Raw genomic sequence first — 22,816 nt, forward strand, 5'->3', positions numbered from 1 at the left:
CATATAAACAAATAAATTATTATTATTATTATTATTATTATTATTATTATTATTATTATTATTCCCTGTGTCTGTTTTTATGAACAGGGTCCGCACAAAAGAGCACATGGACAGGGAGTTGCAGCAATAGCAAGGAGGAACGCCAGCTGTGGGGGCAGAAGGGGCTTCAGCTCCATCAATATTTCTAGGCAGGAGGCTGAGCCCCCCCAAAAAATATTGAAGGGGCCGCCATTCCCCGCCCCCCCAAGCGAGCGCTCACACCCAGCCTCAGCTGTGCTCCTGAGTCAGGTCTGACCTGGGAGGCAGAGAGAAGCAGGAGTATTGCAGCTGTGTACTGTTTCCAGTATCAGAGGTGACATGCCAAGAGGGTGGGGTGGGGTGGGGATCACAAGTGGGGAGAGTGCTGTTGTGCTCATGTCCTGCTCATGGGCTTCCCATTGGCTGGCCACTATGAGAATTGGGTGCTGGATTAGATGGGTCCTTGGTTTTATCCACCAGGGGCTGTCCTTTCAAAGGAAACCACAAGGCACCAATTGGTACCATAGTCACATTGAAAGCCAAGAGGCCTCAAAGATTTGGGGAAGGAACCTGAAATAGAGGGAATAGTATCCAGATGGATTAAAGAAAGGGGGTATTTTAGCATTATTATTTTTCAGTTGGAGCCAGTGCAGGTTGCCCAACTCATTGATAGATTGGCAAATTAGTGTCCAAAAATGTGAATGTTATTTTTGCCAATCCAGAGATCCTAGTGCATAGGACACATACACAGCAGTTCCTGTTAATTTTAGTGGAACAAACTAATCTATCCAATGGGGATTGGCTCCTGCAGTTTAAGTGAACCAGGAACTCATTCTTTAGAGTTGTTCTGGTCTTGGAACAGAATGCTGTACTGGAATGTGTATATTGCAGGAAAGCTAGATTTTGCAAATCACTTGAGAGAGAAAGATTTAGGACTTCATTGCTTTCCTGTGGTGAGCCATGCAGAATTACTAAGCCACTGTTCATGTTAGCAGAGACAGAATCTCTTTGGGTGCAAAGATGACCTTCAAGAATACATCACTCACACTTTAGTTCCTGTATTATGCACTGGTTCTGGTTATAACCAAGAAAAGGTATGAAGCTGTATAGTATTTAATCTTGTGGTTAATGCTCATATTGCTTCTCATGCTCTACTGAAAAATTCTCCTGCATTTCTCTCAAGAAACTGCATTAAAAAGAATCTGTGGGGAGATTTGTTTTGTTTTTGTTGCACTTACCTTCAAGGTGGCCTAGAGTTGTTTGTGAGTGTGCTTTATATCACTCTACAAATCTTCTCCCCAGTAGTCTGTGCTCTGCAGCCTTCCTGGGTGCCCTTCCTGACAAAGCCATGACATCATCAGCTGGGCTTTTCTTAATGTATGGGAAGGTGAGGAGGCTGCCCACTGTGTACCTGACAACTGTTTTTTTAAGTGAAGTCTTTGTACTTTTAAAGAAATCAGTGTGGAAAGGTTAAAAACGAAATATATCTCTTAGAAATAAAATCTGTAAGCACAGCAGTCTCAGGTACTCAGTAATAGTTTTCCTAGGTTTCCCATGCTTCAATTAAAACCCAGAAATAAGTCATGAAGTACCGGTAGTTTCTCCCATGGGGCTCTTTCAGAAGCACAGGCAGTTAGGGAGGCTGCAGAAGCACCGAGAAGTGTTTATTGGAATGAAAAGCTCCCATACCACCCAAGGGTGTCTCAATCCTACAGCTACCAGAATTCTGAAGAAGTGCTCAAGTGTCCTGAGAATGAGGCAGATAAACCTGCAACCTCTTTCACAGAGGGAGAGATAGGCAAACAGGTTTTGATACAGTGCTAGTTCCTTCTATTGCTTTTATTCATCGTTAAGTCCAGGAGTCCTCTATTTTCTCCTGCAAAAAACCAGTCACCTGGGCTGTTTTGGAGAGCTCTTACCAGTCCAGAACGATGAGTACAGGGCCAGATTATACCAGCTCATTATAAAGCGGCTTCATATGTCTATATGTAGGTTGTTTGAAACCAAACGTCACAGCACATGCTGCTTACAGCTCTTAGTGTCAAGCTAAGCTTGCTGGATACTTGTCTTGCCATTTCCAAGGCAAACTGAATTCTATGTAGAATCACTGAGTTGGAAAGGACCTTAAAGGCCATCCAGGCCAACCCTCTGCCAGTGCATCCCTCAAGGCTGTCCAGAGTTTGCACTCCAGAAATCTAGAATGCGAGAGCAGAATCTTCTACTCCACACACTCCACCATATGAAATTGGTTTTTCATCGCAGACAATCTTTTTTTGCAACCAGTTGCTTCCCAGCCTCCAGCCCACTAAGTACTGGGGATCCTGCCATGCATTTCAACATCTGTAAACTGCTGGATGTTCTCAGTGCTCTCTGGAGATGTGGTAATAGGGGAGATGACGTGTTTCAGACGCAGGAGCATGGTGAAAAGTAGAATAAGTAGGATGGCCAGTAGGGTCAGAAACAACCCTACATACATATACAAGTTGGAGTATTTATCTGCATTTGCCACTCCTGTAGCCAGGGTTGGGGGTGGGTGGGCACGACCAGTAAGATTTCCACGGAATCTGAAATAGACCTCAGTCATTTCTTACTCAGGCCTTTTCCATTTTCTCTGTTCACTCATGAATTCTTTACTTCTTCTTTGATAGTGTCTTAAAGATTAGATTAGGAGGTAATTCATGCATCAATATTGGATGGGCTGAAGTCTTTGCCTTGTATAGAGGAATAGTTCTCATCAAAGGGTCATCTTCTCACATGGCTTTGCCTAAGGAAATGGCAGAATCAATCAAAGGTTCCTTCTGGGTGGTGGTTTTTTTCTACTTTTTAAAAAACCTTCCTGGCTGAAAAATATTTGTGTTCTTTTCAGGAAGGAATAAACGTCTCAATGGAGTTTGGCGGGTAAGGATCTCCTACCAAGAGTGTCACCCAATGGCTCACAGATCCATGAGTTACCTTGCAAAAGTCTGCTTTGGTTACTTTTGGAAGCAGACTCCTGTCTTCACTAGAAGGCAAACATCAGTGACTATATTCAGAAAAACAAGAGTCTGGTCTTTTTCCACTTCCCACCTTCAGATGGCCAAAATGACAGCAGTACCAGTAGCCAACATGATATTTCTATAAAGATATAAAAAGACAGAGAGAGAGACTATATTATTAAGCAAACTTTCACATAATCTCTTTGATTGTAGAGAATCTCTTGGTAATAAAAGGAAAAATTACTGCGTTGCCAAAATCTGTACTCGCAGTTTCTCATAAGTTCTCTTCCTCTGCAAATAAGGCTTCAATTTATCTGCTTCATTCTCACAGTAATTTTTAAATTCCTTTACAACTTCCTTCAGCCTTGAGTTTTGAGCTTGCCTTATCACTGCAATGTGGCCAAAGGCTAAATATTTGTCCAGTTCTCTGCAGGTTCCCATGCTGTCCACAGTTCCTGATCTGAGAAAAATGTCTGGGAGGAGTTTTCTCAGGGAATTTTTCCCATGAGCTTTGACTGAAGCATGAGCACCCTAGGAAAGCCTGTTTAGCGCAGACAACAGGAGGGATGATTTGCAGAATGAAAGGGTTGCATCCAACCAAGTTCTCAAAGTAGGCCTGCTGAATTTAATGTCTTTAATTTAGCAGTTACAGATAGGTAGCCTTGTTGGTCTGCCATAGTCAAAACAAAAAAAATTCCTTCCAGTAGCACCTTAAAGACCAACTAAGTTAGTTCTTGGTATGAGCTTTCGTGTGCATGCACACTTCTTCAGATACCTGTTCTTCAGTTATCTGAAGAAGTGTGCATGCACACGAAAGCTCATACCAAGAACTAACTTAGTTGGTCTTTAAGGTGCTACTGGAAGGAATTTTTGTTTTAATTTAGCAGTCCCCATTAACTTCAATGGTCTACTCTGAATAGGGCTAGCATGAGATACAACCCAAATAAATGGCGCTTGCATGCACCTCTCAGCCACCTCAGCAATAACAGAAGCACACCCAAAACCCTATACCCAGTCCATTAAAATTTTACTGATTCCCACCCCCACCCCCCACCCCGTTGGATGCAATTTCTTCTCCCATTAATTGGTGGAAAATCAGGGGCAAGATTTATTGTTCACTTTTTCTTTTAAAGGTAAAGGGACCCCTGACCATTAGGTCCAGTCGTGGCCGACTCTTGTGGCGCTTATCTCGTGTTATTGGCCGAGGGAGACGGAGTACAGCTTCCAGGTCATGTGGCCAGCATGACTAAGCCGCTTCTGGCGAACCAGAGCAGCATACGGAAACGCCATTTACCTTCCCGCCGGAGCGGTACCTATTTATCTACTTGCACTTTGACGTGCTTTCGAACTGCTAGGTTGGCAGGAGCAGGGACCGAGCAATGGGAGCTCACCCCGTCGCGGGGATTCAAACCACTGACCTTCTGATCGGCAAGTCCTAGGCTCTGTGGTTTAACCCACAGCGCCACCTGCGTCCCTCTTTTTCTTTTGCACTGCACTAATTAAAAGATATAGGTTTGTTGGCCAGATTCCAGTTCACACTTGAAAATGAGCACATGTAGGAGGGATGGGATCACACCCATTGTCCTTGCTCTTGCACTCTTATGTGTATTCAGCACACACATATATATATAAACTGTTCTGTGTGTAGGCTCCATACAAATGGTCTATTCCCCCTGTCATACTGACGGAACCCATGGATGTACAGTCTGTACATGTATAAGCTTTTCCAGGTGTTTTTATGAATGTCTGTCAGAAGCAGGAGCAAAGATATGCTACCAAGGAGTTCAGCCTTGCTGTCATTTTAAAAATGCTATTGAAGATTAAGCCCAGACTTGGGACACAAAGAACAAAGTTATAGTTTGAACTTGTGACCCTCCTTAGCGCATACATGAGAACTCCTAGACATAATAGTACTTTGATAATTTGCCTGGTCAATACCACAGTTAAGTCATCCAAGGCACAATCTTAATTACCTAATCTAGCCCTGCTGGAGAAAACTCCATTTGCCTTATTTAACACACTGTTAAACACATTCTATATGCACGGAGCCAGCCATCAGCATCCTTAAGCATTCTTCAAGGCGTGGCTCCTACAGCTCAGGTAGAGAGTACTATACTGTGTCTACTCTCTGAGATCTAGCAGTGTACTAGATATCTAAGGACTTGCATAGATAAGTGAATTACTGTCTAGAACATGCAGGTTAAAATGGCATAAATAAGTGTACAGTGGTGCCTCGCAAGACGAAATTAATCCGTTCCGCGGGGCTCTTCGTCTTGCGGTTTTTTTGTCTTGCAAAGCACGGCTATTAGCGGCTTAGCGGCTATTAACGGCTTAGCGGCTTTAAGAAAAAGGAAACAAACTCGCAAGACGTTTTGTCTTGCGAAGCAAGCCCATAGGGAAATTTGTCTTGCGGAACGACTCAAAAAAGGAAAACCCTTTCGTCTAGCGAGCTTTTCGTCTTGCGAGGCATTCGTCTTGCGAATGTACCCATTTAAATATGGTGATCGGACTACAAATCACGCAGAAGTTAAGTAGAGACAGCAAATGGGCTCTGCAACAAAAGTTTGCAGTATTGCTCCCTAACAGGAGCGTGCTTGAGTCCTTTTCGGAGTTGCAGTCAGCCATGCCTTTCTACATCATACCCCAGCTGTGATGGGCTCAAGCCAGCTCATTCACATTCCTCTACACACCTCAGCTGCCACTAAAAATGGTCAGTTGACATTAGGTGGTGGTTGTTGTTTTGTTTTTTCAGTACTGCTGCAAACTTCAAGGTTCTCTTGAGCATCCTGGTGTCTCCCTCTTGTTTCCCCTTACTAGCAAAGGGGTACTGAGTTTACTATTGGAGGAAGCAAATGGATACTATTGAATATCATGATATGGGTTGCAATATGGAGAGGTTAAATGTGATTGCAAGGTTCAGGTGTATAAGCACGTATATCAATAGGGTAACTAAGGTAAATACATTGGTAAGCATAGGTTAGAGCCAGTGTGATGTACCGGTTAAAGGGTGAAACTAGGGCCAGGGTTCAAATTTCCACTTAGCCATGAAGCTCACTGGGCGATCTTGGGCCAGCCACTGCCTCTCAGACTCACCTACCTCACAGGGTTGGTGTGGGAATTAAATGGGGGGTGGGGAGAACCACCTTGAGCTCTTTGGAGAAAAAGGTGGGATATAAATGCAATTAATAAAAAAAAATGAAATTAGAGGAACTAAGATGAGAGGGAGGGGTGAATTTGGAATGCTGATAGTGAGCGGTGATTGGTTGGGAGTTTTGAAAGGGAGTTTGAATACTAGTCTGAGAGGGTTTGGAATCGAGTTGAGAGTTGAGTTGACAGCGGAGTTGCATTTGGGGGTGGGTGGTAGACTGTGTGAGAGTTGGTGGCAGATGTGAAGCAGGGTTAGTCATCTAATGTAGTATCGGTATTATAGTAGCTACTGTTGTATATAAAATAAAGCAACAAATAAGATAAACAGATTGAAACCATGTGCTTAGGTACAATCCGCAATCACACAGCCATTGTTTATGAGTCCTCTTCAATAAATTAATTGCTTTATACCGCATGCCTCATACTTTGCTAACATCAGGGGAATTATTATTATTATTATTATTATTATTATTATTATTATTATTCCCCACCCACTTATTCAGATAAATATTATTTGGGGTGGAAGCAGGTTATAGAGTTACCCATAAGAAACACAGCTCAGAGCCATACATCTTGTTAAGAGTGAGAAGTGGTACAGGGTAATTTTGGGTGGTGGCAGAGCACCCCCTGGCAGAGGAGGGTGTGTGGCATGACAGTGGTGACAGCCACCTCTCTTGTCTTCTGCAGCTCTTTCTGCTGAAAAAGGCAGAGCTCGCATCAAATCCTAACAGACCATTTTTGGTAATGAAATAATATGCGTCACAGATGTTACTTCTGAAAATTAGGTGGCATTATGTTAAAGTTATTAACCTTAAGTTCATGTGTAATAATCAATTACGAAACAAGAGCCCCAAATTAATGAGCCTCTACAAGGCACTTCTAATAAATGGAAGAGATTAAGGAGTGGAGATAATTCAACGAGGCTGGGAGTTTAGCATGGATGCCTGTGGTTCGTTTTATGCTCCAGTCTTAAGAGTAGTTGCTCAGTTCCTTGCAAGGGAAGAATCTGATTTGCTCACAAAACTATGTGTGTGCATGGACTTCCTGCCTTGTCTTCTGTGTCAGGGAATGCTCTGTGATGAGGGCAAGAGGGAATCTTCATGCAGAACACCTCCTGACTTGTAGAAGATTATAAGGAATGCCACAGGGGAGGCTTTACACATACAGATCAAATAAATTATGGGGGAGTCAAATCAATTTGAATGAATAGACTCAGCTGAAAAGTCTGTGCATGCTTCCTTGCACAAGGGCTTTCTTGTTTTCTTTTGCCGAAGAGCCCATTTCTTTGCATACAATAGAGTTTCTTTTTGTGAACAGTAAAGTTCTTGTAGGGAGCATGGTAGGGCTACAGATAAACCCACTCTGCAAATGTTCTTTTCTGCAGAGGAATCAACTAGATCAGAAGGGCCAGGGGCAGAAGCCATAAGGGTGCTGGATCCATCTGTTAAGAGTTTGGGTGTAATCCTTGACGCCTCCCTTTCCATGAAGGTGCAGGTTACAGCAACAGCTAAGGCGACATTTTTCCATCTTCGCCGCATTAAGCAGTTGGTCCCTTACCCTTCCCACCCTGATCAGGCCACAGTGATCCATGCGACGGTCACCTCCAGGCTTGCCTACTGTAATTCGCTCTACGTGGGGCTGCCCTTGAAACTGTCCCAGAAACTCCAGCGGGTGCAGAATGCTGCAGCGAGGCTCCTCACGGGGTCCCTGCCATGGGAGCATATTCACCAGTGCTTTACCAGTTGCACTGGCTCCTGGTGGTGTATAGGGTCAGGTTCAAGGTTCTGGTCTTGACTTTTAAAGCCCTTTGTGGCTTAGGGCCCTCATATTTATGGGACCACCTCTCCTGGTATGCCCCGCAGAGGACCTTAAGGTCCATGAATAACCATAGTTTAGAGGTCCCAGACCCTAAGGAAGTCAGACTATCCTCCACCAGGGCCAGGGCCTTTTCAGTGATGGCTCCAACCTGGTGGAATGCTCTGTCCCATGAGACTAGGGCCCTTCAGGATTTAACCTCCTTCCATCAAGCCTGTAAGACAGAGCTATTCCACCTGGCCTTTAATTTGAACTCAGCCTGATCCTTTATTTCCCTTCTCTTCCCTCCCCCTCCCCTTTTATGAAGATTACCCGCTCTGAGACTCCACAGCTAATTCTCCCCTGGCCTCCTCGCTGGCCCAAGTAGGACCAATTCAGCCAGCTAGCCCTGGGGATTATCTAATGCTTATTTTCACCAAATTGATTTCTGAATTTTGAATTTTATTGTTATTCATGTTTTTATACTGTATTTTATGCTGCTTTTACAATTAAGTGTTTTAAATTTGTTGTTAGCTGCCCTGAGCCCGGTTTTTGAACCGGAAAGGGTGGGGTATAAATAAAAAATTATTATTATTATTATCCAGACCCTGTCACCAATACTGAGCCAGAGGCAGAGTCTGTTAACCAGAAGTGCCTTGACCCACAGACACTCGCCTTGGAACCCTCTGAGTCAGATCTCCCAAGGACAGTATAGCCAAATGTCCTACTTTGCATGAGGAGTGAGGAGTCCAGGTGTTGTTGGACTCCAAGTCCCATCATGCTTGACTATTGGTCATTCTGGGGCTGATGGGAGTATTTATTTATTTATTTACTTATTGTTTCCGTTTATAGACCACTTGCTACCAGAAGATCTTGAAGTAGTTTATAGTGAATAAAACACATCCACATTCTAGCGGTCCCAGTGTTGAACTTGGAAGAGATCCAGGTTCAGATCCTCACTCACTTATGAATCTCACTGGGTAACCTTGGGCCAGCGACCTTCTCTCAGTTTAATTAACCTCATGGGCTTGTGAGGATAAAAGAGGAAGAACTATGAATACTACTACAACATGACACCTTTATCCCATATTCGAAGATTTGTGGATCTTTCCACAAAAGTAATCCTCAGTTAAGCAACTCACTGGATGCCTAACTAGATAGTGAGAATGCAGAACCTGCAACCCTCCAGCTGTTGCTAGTTTCCAACTCCCATCATCCCCAAATGTTGGCCACACTGGCTGGGGCTGAAGGGAGTTGGAGGCTTCCTTCAACATCTTCTGGAGGGCGGTAGATTGTCCACAACTCTGCTTTAAAAAGATCACAATTTCCTGTGCTCCTGAGCTAATTGCCCCTAAATGCCCCTACATACAAATGAAGAGGGGGGATATGATTCCTGCATTGCAGGGTGCTGTACTAGATAACCCTTGGAGTCCCTTCCAACTCTACAATTCAATTTATTTATCCCCAGCTCTAGAGATTGAATAACAAGACTCTTCTTGTTAGCTAAGCAACTGCAGTAAACATCTTTCTTGCGGTTACAAACAAGTCAGCCTATCTGTCTTATTTTCACCAAGCACAAACAAATTAACCATCTTTTTAAAAGGATCAGTTTTAGTATTTTAGGTTAACTCAGATTGGGATGATTTTTAGAGTAGACAGCATAGTATTATTGTGAATATTTGTGGGGCTAGAAATTAAGTCGGTACTGCTTGCAGAAAAAGTTAGTCAAAACACTCTGCTGCTGTAGCATTTAGTGCGTTTTTGAAGGCCGCCTGTTTCCAAAACAAGCTGTCTGGGCTTAATCTGACTACTGAAATCAATACTTTTGCTTAGCTCATTTGTAGCACACATAATCTCTTTACTTCCCCCTGAAAAAGCACAGACACCAAGAAAATTGATACCTCAATGCATGCTTTTAAAAAAAAGAAAAGAAAAGAAACCATCAATTGGAAGTACTAGCTTTTCTTTTTTTTGTTGGCAGATAGTCTATTTTCTCCTTTCATATCAAATGCATAAAATAGCACATTCTTCTAACTAAGCCTTGGCACAGAGATAAAAACAGTTGGATTTTGACAAGTGCAGCCAATTACCTTTCATCGTAAGCAGGAGCAGAAGAGTGACCCCTCAAGACACCTCCTTGGTAGGTGTACCCTAGATTGCTTTCTGCAAGGTGTCCTGGAAGCATCCCCTCTAAGATGCAGGTGCTTTGGAAGAAAAAAGAGACCAGCTGTTGTTTTGTCGCTTGAGCTGGAAGACTAGGCTTTCCAAGGAGAAAGTACACTTTCCTCTCGTCTCCTTTGCACACCACAGTTTTGCATTGCGACAGGCGGAGGGGCGCTGCTTAATTCCTTAGACGCTAGTTGATGGTCCTGCTCTCACTGTGCTGCTGATGGTTTTCCTGCACGGGTGAGACAGATCCATATATCTTCTGGATGGCTGAACCACAGCAGCCTCCGTCAACCGTCTCTCTCTCTCGCTCGCTCTCCTCCTTTTGCTTCTATAGGCAACAGACACAGTAAGCTGGGAAAGGTATCTCTCCAAGCGCAGCTATGCTTCATCAGTAGGGAGAGAGAGAGGTGGAAAAAAAAGAAAGCTGCCAACAACACTAGTAGCAAAGTTTCTATAAGCCTTTTTTAATTCCTTCCATGCTGCAGGCTGGTCCTTTTCCCTCTAGGCAACCAGCCACAAAGCAGAGGCTTAGATTTGAAGGCAATGATCACTCTCTCATTATGATTTCTTTTATAAAAACAAAACAAAAAAGAGATTTTAAAAAACATTTCGTAGGATTGGAAGCATTCTTTTTAAATATATAGTCAAACAAGGCATGCAAATCACGATGTTTTTCAGGGTTCCACCCCCACCCCCAGGGCTTTGAAAACCTTCAAAATAAAGTAAGTGCAATACATCACAGCCAATGATATTTGTGCCACATACTGCATTTTTCGCTCTATAAGACGCACCAGACCATAAGACGCACCTAGTTTTTGGAGGAGGAAAACAAGAAAAAAAATATTCTGAATCCCAGAAGCCAGAACAGCAAGAGGGATCGCTGCGCAGCGAAAGCAGCAATCCCTCTTGCTGTTCTGGCTTCTGGGATAGCTGCGCAGCCTGCATTCGCTCCATAAGACGCACACACATTTCCCTTTACTTTTTAGGAGGGAAAAAGTGAGTCTTATAGAGCAAAAAATACGGTAACTTGCAAGTTTCCTCCCCTTCTGTTTGTATGCAGCCACATTTGACAGAATGAAATCCTGGTTGCTTTCAGGTGTAGAGCCATTTTCAGCTTCGGGGTTCCCAGTTCACTGCTATAGCATGCAACTAGGTCAATAGGAAACACCCTAGGCCAAAAATGCCCACTACATGTAGACACCTATTTGGACACAACCCATTGGCCTGGTTTTGGGGAGGGGAGTTCAGAAAAGACTGGCCCAAGGTATTTTGCTGCATGAGAGAAGGGGAAACAAGTAGGGCATGGTGGCTCTGGGAGTTGGCAACGGACCCTGGCAGGACCCTCTGCAGGTGCCCAATGATGCTGACCATCAGTTGGAGGATGCAGGAGACAGACAAGGAGAGGAAGGGAGGAATGATCCTTGAATGTTCTGAAATGACATTACATATACATGCAGATGGGTTACTGTGGAAATGAAAAAGCCAAGAATTGCATTTGATAAAAGGACATAGCTCAGAGGCCAGAGCATCTGCTCTGCATGCAGAAAGACCCTGCTGTCATTCACTATGGACAATACAGGGCTAGGCAGACCAAGAGTCTGACTCCCTGTGTTCCTATGAAATACAACATGGTATCCCCTCCCATTCTATGTGCAAAATCGAACCAGACTGGCACTAGAATCTTATTTCAACACTGGCAAAATGTGATAATGATATCCCACATCACAACTGAGCGCGGCAGGCTAGCGGTAGCTTAGGGGACTCAGGAAGAATGGTTAGGGGCTGCTGCCACTTCTAGTATCTATTGCCTGAGGTAGGTGCCTCATCTTGCCTAAGAGTAGGACCAGACCTGCTTTCAGAAGTAAGTGACTGGTACAGGCTCAGCCCAAACATCCTGCAGAGAGCAGGTGCACCAAAGCACTGTGTGATGTCCTACATAAGAGACTCATTGCTCCCAGTTTTATTGGGAACTACTTGAGATTTGGGTGGTATCATGATGGTATTCTTGTTAACATGCAAAAGAAAAGAAAAAAGAAGTTATCTCACAGAAATCAGAAAGTAAAAACGATGCACTTGAGATAACAAAGGAAGAAAATGCATTCTGTACAAAAGTGACACATAATGACCATTTTACATTAAAAACGGACCAATCCAGGAGTTCTTGTTCACAGTAGGCAATATGTTTCCCACAGTAAAAACATAGCAGCTCATTGGAAGCTCAAGGTGGCATGCATGGTACTTCCTCCCCCACATCTTACCCTCACAACAACCCTGTGAGGTAGGTTAGGCTGAGAGAGAGCCCCAAGTTAGCTGGTGAGTTTTATGGCTGAGTGGGGATTTGAACCATGGTCTCCTATGTCCTAGTTCAACACCCTAAGTACCCCTACACTGATTCTCATTCAATGTGGTAGCCATCCTGTAGCTTCCCAGTGCTGGCAAAAATAAACCACTCCTCAGAATTTATTCATTTTTTAAAAAACTACGACATTTTTCAGAAGATTGACTGTCATGAACAGGCAACCTTTGGAAATGATTTTCGTTCACTCAGAGATTCAGTTCAGTGGTTGGATAGCTTTTTAGAGCTCACAGATTCCTCAAGGAACAAAGCGTGCCAGCTGATATGTTTGGTCTTTTGGGTGTCCATCTGTCATATTCTCTCTCTCTCTGAATATAATCAGCCTTTCCTGATGAGTTTTTGTTGCCATTGCTGACAGACCTGTATGGTGATTCAGGAGCAGGAATACTTCAGCACCCACTTACAGCCAGTAAGTTGCTTGAAAGATAAGTACCATTCTTCTTTCCTTAATTCAGCTGCAAGCCCACAGTTTCTACCCACAATGATAGATTTGTGAGTTCCAGAAGCCTTCAGTTGTGTTTTCCTAGACATAGAAGTAGAAACAGGGTAGCCACCTGACCTAACATATGGAGGACAGTCCTTTATTTCCACAAAGTGGTTTATAGGGTGGGGAAAGGCCACTGTAAGCCACACCAGGAGACATTGTGAGACTCACCAGGAGGTGATCTGACCATGACACAGGGACTGCTTTAAAGTCCCCCACCTTCAGACCACCTTCTCCCTGCCTGCTTGAGAAAATGAAATCCAGAGTGTGCTAGCTACATATACTGCTCTGATGAAATATTGGGATGTTCCCATGATTGTCCTGAGCTACTCCAAACAATATGGCATTGGTGTGAATGTTGACATCTCCCAAGACAAACAGTCATCCTTAGTAAATTATTTTATTGAGTTTTGGAAAACATAAAATGAACATAGAACAATGTAGACAAAGTACATTAAAGCAATGTCTATAACCTCACTTGAGGTGGTACTACAAAAGTTCATATCGCAGAATATCAGAGGAAGTATGCAGTGAGTCAGAATTTAAGAGAATTTAGAGTGTGTGTCCAATATAATGGGAGCCAGTGTGGTGTAGTGGTTAAGAGCAGTGGACTCGTAATCTGGTGAACCGGGTTCGCATCCCCGCACCTCCACATGCAGCTGCTGGGTGACCTTGAGCTAGTCTTTGAAGTCTCACAGCCTCACTCACCTCACATTGTGTTTGTTGTGTGGGAGGAAGGGAAAGGAGATTGTTAGCCGCTTTGAGATTCCTTAGGGTATTGATAAAGCAGGATATCAAATCCAAACTCTTCTTATAAGCAGAAGTTCTTAGGCAGAATTTTGGCTATTTAGATATACCCTCCACAGTCTAACCTGACACATTGAAGGCTGTAGTAAATGTCCGTCTTTATTTTATTTAATTATTTCATTTCATAAAATTTATATACTGCTTGATTTTAAACAAATAAACTCAAAGCAGTTTACAGAAAGTGATTCTTATCCTTGTTATAAGAAATAAAAGGCTGGAATATTGCATCAAATTTCTCTTTTTTTTAGTTATTCCTCAAACCACATGATTCTGGTAAGCTAATCTTTCTGACAATGCCATATTTTGTCCAGACAGCCTCTTAATAGAAAGTCCAGCCAAATTCCAGTGACTGGCTATCTCCAATTGTGCTTCTGCCAGCAGAAGAACCACCAGATCAGGTTGGCTTAGCTGAGGGTCATCAGGAGATCAAATAATTAAAAGCTCTAGTGCTGGATCTGTTAGGATAATACTGCCTGTGATATCTGATTTTTGTGTGCAAATACTGCCACCCAGAAGTAACACTAACAGTCTTGATGTCGTTATCACCATGCCTGAGATCACCTCCATCACTTGTACAAGAAGGCTGTTGAGCATGAGGAGCACTAACTGATCCCATGGCAATAAATAGGCATCTGAAAGTATCCCCAAAGACTGCACTATCACAGTTGTAACCTTATTGGGTTCTACAAAAAAGAAACCCAGGCATCGCTCATTTATCTGGCAGAGTGCTGACGAGATTGCAAAATATTGCAACCAGATACATAGGCTCACACTGTTTGTTGCAAATTGTTTTTTATGCTTTGTTAATGTACAGTGGTGCCTCGCAAGACGAAAAACCCGCTAGACGAAAGGGTTTTCCGTTTTTGAGTTGCTTCGCAAGACGATTTTCCCTATGGGCTTGCTTCGCAAGACGAAAACGTCTTGCGAGTCTTGCGGTTTTTTTCCGCTTTCCTCCCCCTTTTTCTAAGCAGCTAATAGCCTTTAAGCCGCTAAGCCTTTAATACAGTGGTGCCCCGCAAGACGAACGCCTCGCAAGACGGAAAACCCGCTAGACGAAAGGGTTTTCCGTTTTGGAGGCGCTTCGCAAAACGAATTTCCCTATGGGCTTGCTTCGCAAGACGACAGCCCATAGGGAAATCTCCGGGACAGCGGGGAAGCGCAGCGCGTCTTCCCCACTGTCCTCGGACCTCCTCCGAAGCCTGGCGGCGGGGCGGGGACACCTCCACCCGCCGCCGGGCTTCGGAAGGCTCCTCCGAAGCCGGGCGGTGGGGCGGGAACACCTCCATCCGAAGCCGGGCGGTGGGGCGGGAATACCTCCTCCCGCTGCCCAGCTTCGGAACGATGCTCCGAAGCCGGGCGGCGTGCGGAGAGGTCTGCGAAGCCTGTCCAGGACAGCTTTTGAAGGCGGGGGGGGGGAAGCAAAGACTTTCGCCCCCCGCCCGCCTTCAGAAGAGGTCCTGGACCTCTTCTGAAGGCCGCGGGGGGCAAAAGTCTTTGTTCCCCCCTGCCTGCCTTCCTGGGAGAGCGGAGAAACGCAGCGCGTTTCTCCGCTGTCCCGGAAGGCTTTTGAAGGCAGGCGGGGGGGAGCAAAGACTTTCGCCCCCCGCCCGCCTTCAGAAGAGGTCCTGGACCTCTTCTGAAGGCCGGCGGGGGGCAAAAGTCTTTGTTCCCCCCTGCCTGCCTTCCCGGGAGAGCAGAGAAACGCAGCACGTTTCTCCGCTGTCCCGGAAGGCTTTTGAAGGCAGGCGGGGGGGGGGAGCAAAGACTTTCGCCCCCCGCCTGCCTTCAGAAGAGGTCCTGGACCTCTTCTGAAGGCTGGCGGGGGGCAAAAGTCTTTGTCCCCCCTGCCTGCCTTCCCGGGGCTTTTAAATCGCCCCAGACAGCGGAGAAGTCCTCCGCTGTCCCGGGGCGATTTTAAAATGCCACCCGCCAGCATTTTAAGATCGCCCCGGACAGCGGAGAAGTCCTCCGCTGTCCCGGGGATTTTTAAAATGCTGGGGGTAGGAAGAAAAGCCCTTGTTCCCCCCCCCCCCCCAGCCTTCAGAAGAGGTCAGCATAGCTGCAATTCACTAAGGTATCTGTGCAGCTTCCAGGTCTTTGGCCTCTCTTGCTCTTCTCTTTCAATGGTTTTGTTTTACAATCTCACACAAAAGCAGAGCTTCAAATGTGTGTTTGGGAGGCTTCTTTTGCTGCTGAGAATCTTACTCTCAAGTGAGAATCACAAGGCTGTGAAGCACTTACATCTTCAGGGCTGTAAAATACGTCAGGTCAAGTGCTGTGTTGTAAACAAGCAGAGTCTTTTGGCAGAGCTGAGGCTGGGAGGGACACAACACAGCTGATTATCTTTGCCCAGCTTGCAATCTCAGTCTCTCCTTGTGCCAATGACCACCACCCCCAGATGCCACCCAAAGAGAGCTGGCGCATATTCCTCACGTCACCAAGGAAGATTCTTAACAGCATAAGCTAAACCTGGCATGCACCGGGGTAAGGAACCTGTGTTCCTCAATGCATTGTTGGACTCCAGCTCTTATAAGCCCTTACCAGCAGGGCCAATGGGAGTCCAACAAAATCTGGAGGGATACTGGTCTCTGATTCCTGGTATAGACAGTAGCCATAGATCTGTCAGCTGCACTGGTCCCCTGTTGTTTTCCGGAATCAATTTAAGGTGCTTGCTTTGATGTCTGAAGCCCCAAACATCTTAGGACCAGAGTGGTTAAATAATCACAGTCCCTCCAAGTGTCCCTATTTTCCAGGCACAGTTCCAGATTTACAGAAGCCATCCCAGTTTCTGATTTGATCCTGGAATGTCCCAGTTTTCCTTAGGACACCCCTATTTTGATTGGAGAAATGTTGGAGTGTATGGAGTTATATGACCCCTGAGCCAAGGAGATAAGTAACTATACTACACAACCTTTAGAAGACATCTGAAGGCAGCCCTGTATAGGAAAGTTTTTTAATGTTCAATGTTTTTATATATGCTGGAAGCCTCCCAGAGTGGCTGGGGCAACCCAATTAGATGGATGGTGTATAATGATGGTGATGATGATGATGATGATGATGATGATGATGATAGAACAGGACATCCCTATTTTCATCAAAGAAATGTTGAAGGGTACATAATCAATCCCAGTTCCAAGGAAACTCCGGGAATTGCAGCTCTGTTAGGGGAACAGGCCCCCACTAAGAACTCTCAGCGCCCTTAGCAACTTGGGTACAGGAAACCTTAAGGACTGCCTGGTTCCTAATATCCCTGCCTGATCACTGAGATCTTCTGGAAAGTCACTCTTAGCAATTCCTCATGCCTTGGAAATTCAGCTAAAGGAGCTGTATGTTGTGCATTGTGGACCCAGTTTTGTGGAACTCCCTCCCAGATGAGATGAGACATGCCCCCTTCCTGTTAAAGCTCTGGTGTTTGATGAAAACTTGTCTATTTTGGCATGTGTTTTAGGTAATCTTTTCTTACTGCATTCCTTTTCTAACATCATTGTATGCTGCTTAGAAACTACAGAATATAAATGTTTGATATAAGTAAGTAAGTAAGTAAGTAAGTAAGTAAGTAAGTAAGCAAGTAAACACACACCAATGAGATCTGTGGGCATTTTGCATTTTTGAAACTCAGCCTTTCAGCAATATGGCAGTGTCACTGGAGTGTCACACGGACGTTAAAGCAGGGCAAATTAATTAACAGGAATTTATGGAGTGCTCTTTCTTCCCCAGTTTGTATATTCTTTCATCTCCTGGTTGTTATTATTAGATGTAAATGAATCCCACAAGCCTTAGCAAAGAACAACCAGAATCTTCAGGTTTGGACTAGTTTCAGACCAACTGGGTTTCCTGTGACCTCCAGTATGACCCATATATCAACCCAGACTTGATGGAAAACTAAGCCAGAAGCATTTCAGACACAGACTGCCCTTTGACTATCCAATTGTCCAGGAGTCATGGGTTGAGTTAACTCTGAATGAAGCTTACAGTAATCTTCCCTGTCCCGCAGTTGAGTCATTTCTGGCTAACAGCATATGATTTAATTCTGAATATGCCTTTATATCCAAACCCCATAAAAAACCTGGCATTAAAACTAGTGTGTGCCAGAGTATTGTATCTGGAGGACTTAGATCTATACTTCTATATCTGTTTATTCTATGTATGATACTTTTCCTTTAAAGGCTCTGAAAGTATTTTATCCTGTTCTACCAGATTTCGTTAAGTACTAGCAGCCTCATACCCAGTATTGCTCAGGAATTCTATGAAAAAGAAAAATCAATGAAGTTGTGAAATCAGTGGTTAAAATCAGTATACTTTTGAAAGGTTCAGTCCACCATTTTGATTCAAAATGGCATCCAACTGTCTTCTGAAAATAATAAAAGTCTCAGGAGCCATCTTGAAAAAGTTGGTTATGACATCTCAATATATGTCTAAATGCATAACAGGCAGAGAACTTTCCAAAATACCTAACAGGTATTTATTACTTTCCCTCCTACTTCCAAAGAGCTGGATCATCCTCACAACAACCCTGTGAGGTAGTTTAGGCTAAGAGATACCGACCTTTAATTATCAGGGTTTCTTTTTGTTTTTTGTTTGCAGTTCTAGAGATGGGGTATCTTACTGCTCAAAGCTTTCCAATTAGTGACTCAATGCCAGAACTCAGAGCCATACCCCTTTAAAATCTAGTAGTTCTAACCCTTACAGAGACTCAGAGTAAACCTTTTCATGTTTAAGAGAGTTTGAAGGCTTCTCCCCTGGTGTGTTTTTTATATTAAGTCTGCCTCTTAGCTGCCAGATGTTCAAAAAACACCTTGTAGGCCCTTTGTAGGTGGTGGTGGAAGAAATGACTCACATCTCATAAACTGAATCAACAGGTGTGGATTCTACTATCACCTTTGTGATGAGAGCATCATTCACCCTCACTGCATTCTCAACCTTTACTACACCTCTGGATCTCATGTTACCGTTATCTACCTGACATTTCTGTTTAGGCCACCCTCTGACTTGTATCCAAGGTGGCACAAATGAGAGACAGTGTGATGCCGTGGTAAGATACCACTAGGACCAGGACCTGGGTGACCAGGGTTGCAAATCCCCACTCAGTCACGAAGCCAATAGGTGACATTGGGCCAGTTACTGCCCCTCAGCCTCACCTACCTCACAGGCTTGTTGTGGGAATTAAATGTGGAGTGGGGGGGGGGCAGACTACTGAGCTCCTTTGAGAAAAAGGTGGTATATAAATGCAGTGAGTAAACAAAATATAAAGTGGGGGTTCAAACAATCATCTAGTTGGTTGCTGTGAGGACAGAATGCTGGGTGAGGTGGCCTGACCTAGCAAGCCTTGTGCTATTTTCTGGATCTTGAATAGTTGGAAAGGCAGGTCTTTCCATTCTCTTCCTCATCCTGCATCCAGGGCCAGCCTGCCCATAAGGCAAGCTAAAGCAATTGCATCAGTTTGGCGGCTGGAGAAAGAAAGGAGAGGCAGCAGATCAGGGCCTATGAGGACCTCCGCCACTTCCTGCGCCATCACCCCTGACTCCTCTGCCCTCCCAATGATGAATCCTCCTCCACTGCCACCTTATTCCCCTCCCCACTGCTGCTGCTGACTCCCACCCCCCTCCCTACGGCCTCCTTTTGGTCCCCTTTTTCTTATAATTGGGGAGGCAGAGGAGTCCGTGGGACAGGGGGTGAGTCAGTGGCAGCAGATGGCAGAGAAGGAGTTTTAAATATTAAATGGCTTTAACTATCTTCATATATGTAAATGTTTTATTTTTTCCTATATTGTTATACTACACCTCAAGAGCAATTTAGGACTGGTGACGTTGCTATCATCTCCTTGATCAAAATGCTCAGGCAGCTCTTGAGATGTATAATGAAATCAAGAAAGCACCCAAAAGAAGAAGCATTCTTGTACAGTGGTACCTCGGGTTACAGATGCTTCAGGTTACAGATTCCGCTAACCCGGAAATAGTACTTCGGGTTAAGAACTTTGCTTCAGGATGAGAACAAAAATCATGTGGCAGTGGCGCGGCGGCAGCCACTTAGCTAAAGTGGTACCTCAGGTTAAGAACAGTTTCCGGTTAAGAATGGACTTCCAGAACGAATTCAGTTCTTAACCTGAGGTACCACTGTAATAACTTTAGAGTTCAATAACTTTAGAAAAGGGTCTCTTGTAAGGAAATTACTGCAGTCACTGCTGTGGTTGCAATGGGTGACTTCAACCACCCTCACATACACTGGTTACATATGTGTTCTAGCAGTGCTGTTTTTCTAGAAAAAGAGGTGCTGGAGCTCACCAGAAACTTCTCCCTTGTTCCCTTAGAATGGCAATGGCACTCACCTGAGAGGTATCGGAGCTGAGCTCCAGTGAGCACTCTCTGGGGGAAAAAAGCCCTGTGTTCCAGTCATGGCAAAGAGGTAAGATGCCTAGGTCTTCAGGTAGGACAGAAACAGGCTTCTCCCTGAAACCCTGGAGAACTGCTGGAGGGTGTAGAGAGTTTAGCCAGGGATAGCCAGCATGCCCAATGATCAGGGATGATGAGAGCTGCAGTCCAACATCATGTGGAGGTCCCCACATTCTCTACCCATGGCTTAGGCAGGATTGAACTAGAGGGGCCAGTAGTCTTGTTCAGTATAACACAGCTTCCTGTCTTTCTATCTGGCTCAGTAGTGAGATTTAGACAGAGCCAAGATGTGCTATTTCTGAAGACAAATGAGAAAGGTTTGATGGTGCTTCTGTAAAAGTGGGCATGTTCTTTGCATTTCATAAAAGGGAAATAGAATAATGCAGAGACTGGTGGCTTCCAATGGCATCTGTTAGCATTCAGTACCTTTGAAAAGCAGGTACCAGTTTTTCTGGAATCCTCATAAATCAGCCACAGAATCCGGATAGGGTTGCATATTCCCTCAGTACTAATTCTGAGCAACCTTCACGTATCTCCAGCCACATCTGCTTCTCATGTGATTTCCAGCATAATTGCAAGGCAATTAAAAAAACAACAACGCCCTGTGGGCTTCTTTTTGCCTCTTCTTTGTGGCATGACCAGCACTAAATTTAGCCGCATGATACATTCCTAGCAAAACAAAGCCCCTTCATTGCATTGGAACAGGCAGAAATACCAAGGTCTGCAGCTCCTGATACAAATGTAATGGGAATGCTGAGCACCCTTGCATGTAGGGCAGTGTGGTCCAATGTGCAGGACAAGGGCCACATGCAGCCCTTGAGGCCTTTTTTTGTGGCCCTCTGCAACATTTGATGCCCTGCTCCCAGCTCTCACACTGCCTTCCCAAAGTGAGGTGCTGGGCTTTGGGAAGGAGGAAGGAGGGTTCTGAGAGGGTCCTTAAGACCTCTTGCCTCCTTCCCAAAGACTCTATTCCACAATACAATGTTCTGAGAGGTGATATGATAGCCGGCTTCAAATATTTGAAGGGCTGTCACATGGATGATGGAACAAGTCCACTCACCTTTCTAGGAAATGGAGCCAAGACTCTAACTGTCCAAGCTGCAGGAACAGCCTTCTTTTCAAAATGTTTATTTTCCATCAATCCATGCTCAGGTTTCTTGGTTAAAAAGGCTTTGGAAGGATGGCATAGACTTAACCTCCTGACAAGCACAACCTATAACTTTTGACATTCTAAAGCAGATTTGGAAAAAGCTGCCGGCTATTTGCTGGTCCCGCTTTGAGTATAGGCTAAGGTTACCAGACATCCCCGTTTCCCAGGGACAGTCCCTGGATTTACAAATCAGTCCCCTGACAAAATCCATCTATAAAGTGTCCCTGGATTCATTGAAAAAAATCTGGTAACCTTAGCATAGGCTCTTCAGGGCAGCATATTCTTTGGCATTCTTTGGAGCACTAAGAGTGGGGGAATGTGTCTATGAGCAAAACAGACCGGGCCAGGCGAGACAGAGTAGTCTGGAGCTATGTGATATTGCTGTTACCCAGGGGTCAGGAAACTTTTTTATTAGGGGGCTGGTCCACAGTCCCTCAGACCTTGTGGGGGGCCGGACTATATTTTGAAAAATATAAATACCCTGCAAACCGGTCCCACAGATGGCTCCGGACTTGGAGGAGGAATGCACTCTGCACGTGCTCAGGAGCGTGTCTTGGCAGAGCCCGTTCACCGGCGTTGTTGACGAGCAGCAGCAGCTCCATTGGCCCATAACCACGGAGCTCCCAGATGGCGTGCACCACGCGCTGCTGCCTGTCGTCCGAGGCCAGGTCAGCGGGCAGGCCACGCACGTGGAGCATTGGGCAGGCAGTGTGCAGCTCGCCCTCCAGCTGCTCCAGCGCGGCCACCGAGCACGCCACCAGCAGCAGTGCCGAGCCAGGAGCCAGGCGCACCAAGCTCTGGCTGAAGCCCTGCGACACGCCCGTCACAATGCCCAGACCCACCGCCCGCCAACCAGCCTCTCCATCCATGGCTGCACCGGTTTTACCTCAGTTCGCAGGCGACAAGGCTTTGGATTGGCTGCAGGAACTTCCTGCAGCCAATCCGAAGCTGCGGCAATGTCACTGCCCACCCAGATGCTGTGCCAGTGATGCGGAAGTCAGTCCCTGCACAGCGAGGCATCTACAGCGCACAGGGACTGACCAAGCGGGTGGCAGCGTCTGCAGGCTGGATTTATGAGCCTGGGGGGCTGCATCCGGCCCCCGAGCCATAGTTTGCCAACCTCTGCTCTTACCCCATCCTCCTTGTCCATTAACATCCAGGCACCCAAAACAGACCAGCTAGCCAAGGGTGCTTCCATCTGCCTCCCTACATTTGGGAGTGCTGGCCCAAGCCCTGTTAAGGACGATAGGTGATTTCTGCAGCTGTGCCCCCGATGTTCAAGGCCCCCTTTTCATTCATGAAGATGGATCCCCCCCCCCCCGGTCAGGCATCAACTCTCTTTTTTTTTAAAGAAATATTTATTGAGGTTTTACAAAAAACATAGGTTTACAGAATAGAGAAAATTAAAACAAAAATTAACAAACTACAAAAACACACATAGGAAAGAGGAAGAAAAAAGATACAAAATGCAAAGAAAAAACTAATAGCTAAAAAGAAAAAATTTAAAAATAAATCCTTTTTTCCATA

At 45.0% G+C, this 22,816-nt stretch overlaps 1 protein-coding gene and 1 long non-coding RNA gene across 5 annotated transcripts in view; one reads left to right on the plus strand and one right to left on the minus strand.

The window, feature by feature from the left end:
- The window catches only part of LOC114588923 (uncharacterized), a 41,584-nt gene that overhangs the window by 13,606 nt on the left and 5,162 nt on the right, over positions 1-22,816 (plus strand). For 3 of the 4 annotated variants that reach the window (XR_013391372.1, XR_013391370.1, XR_013391371.1), the window contains exon 2: positions 20,058-20,152. This is a non-coding gene — a long non-coding RNA (uncharacterized LOC114588923). Of the gene's footprint in view, positions 1-12,817; positions 12,869-20,057; positions 20,153-22,816 lie in introns of all 4 variants that reach the window. The other variant, XR_003704547.2, reaches the window with a different exon arrangement.
- On the minus strand, positions 71-3,128 carry SERTM2 (serine rich and transmembrane domain containing 2). The gene has a single exon (XM_028714717.2). The coding sequence runs from the start codon at positions 2,600-2,602 to the stop codon at positions 2,324-2,326; it is 279 nt and encodes a 92-aa protein (XP_028570550.1). The 5' UTR covers positions 2,603-3,128; the 3' UTR covers positions 71-2,323.

Source organism: Podarcis muralis, chromosome Z, assembly GCF_964188315.1.
Source record: "Podarcis muralis chromosome Z, rPodMur119.hap1.1, whole genome shotgun sequence".
Taxonomy (NCBI): domain Eukaryota; kingdom Metazoa; phylum Chordata; class Lepidosauria; order Squamata; family Lacertidae; genus Podarcis; species Podarcis muralis.

What these genes read in the sequence shown, in the direction of transcription:
- SERTM2 (XM_028714717.2), bottom strand. Translation starts at nt 2,602, where the DNA reads ATGACTGAGGTCTATTTCAGATTCCGTGGAAATCTTACTGGTCGTGCC.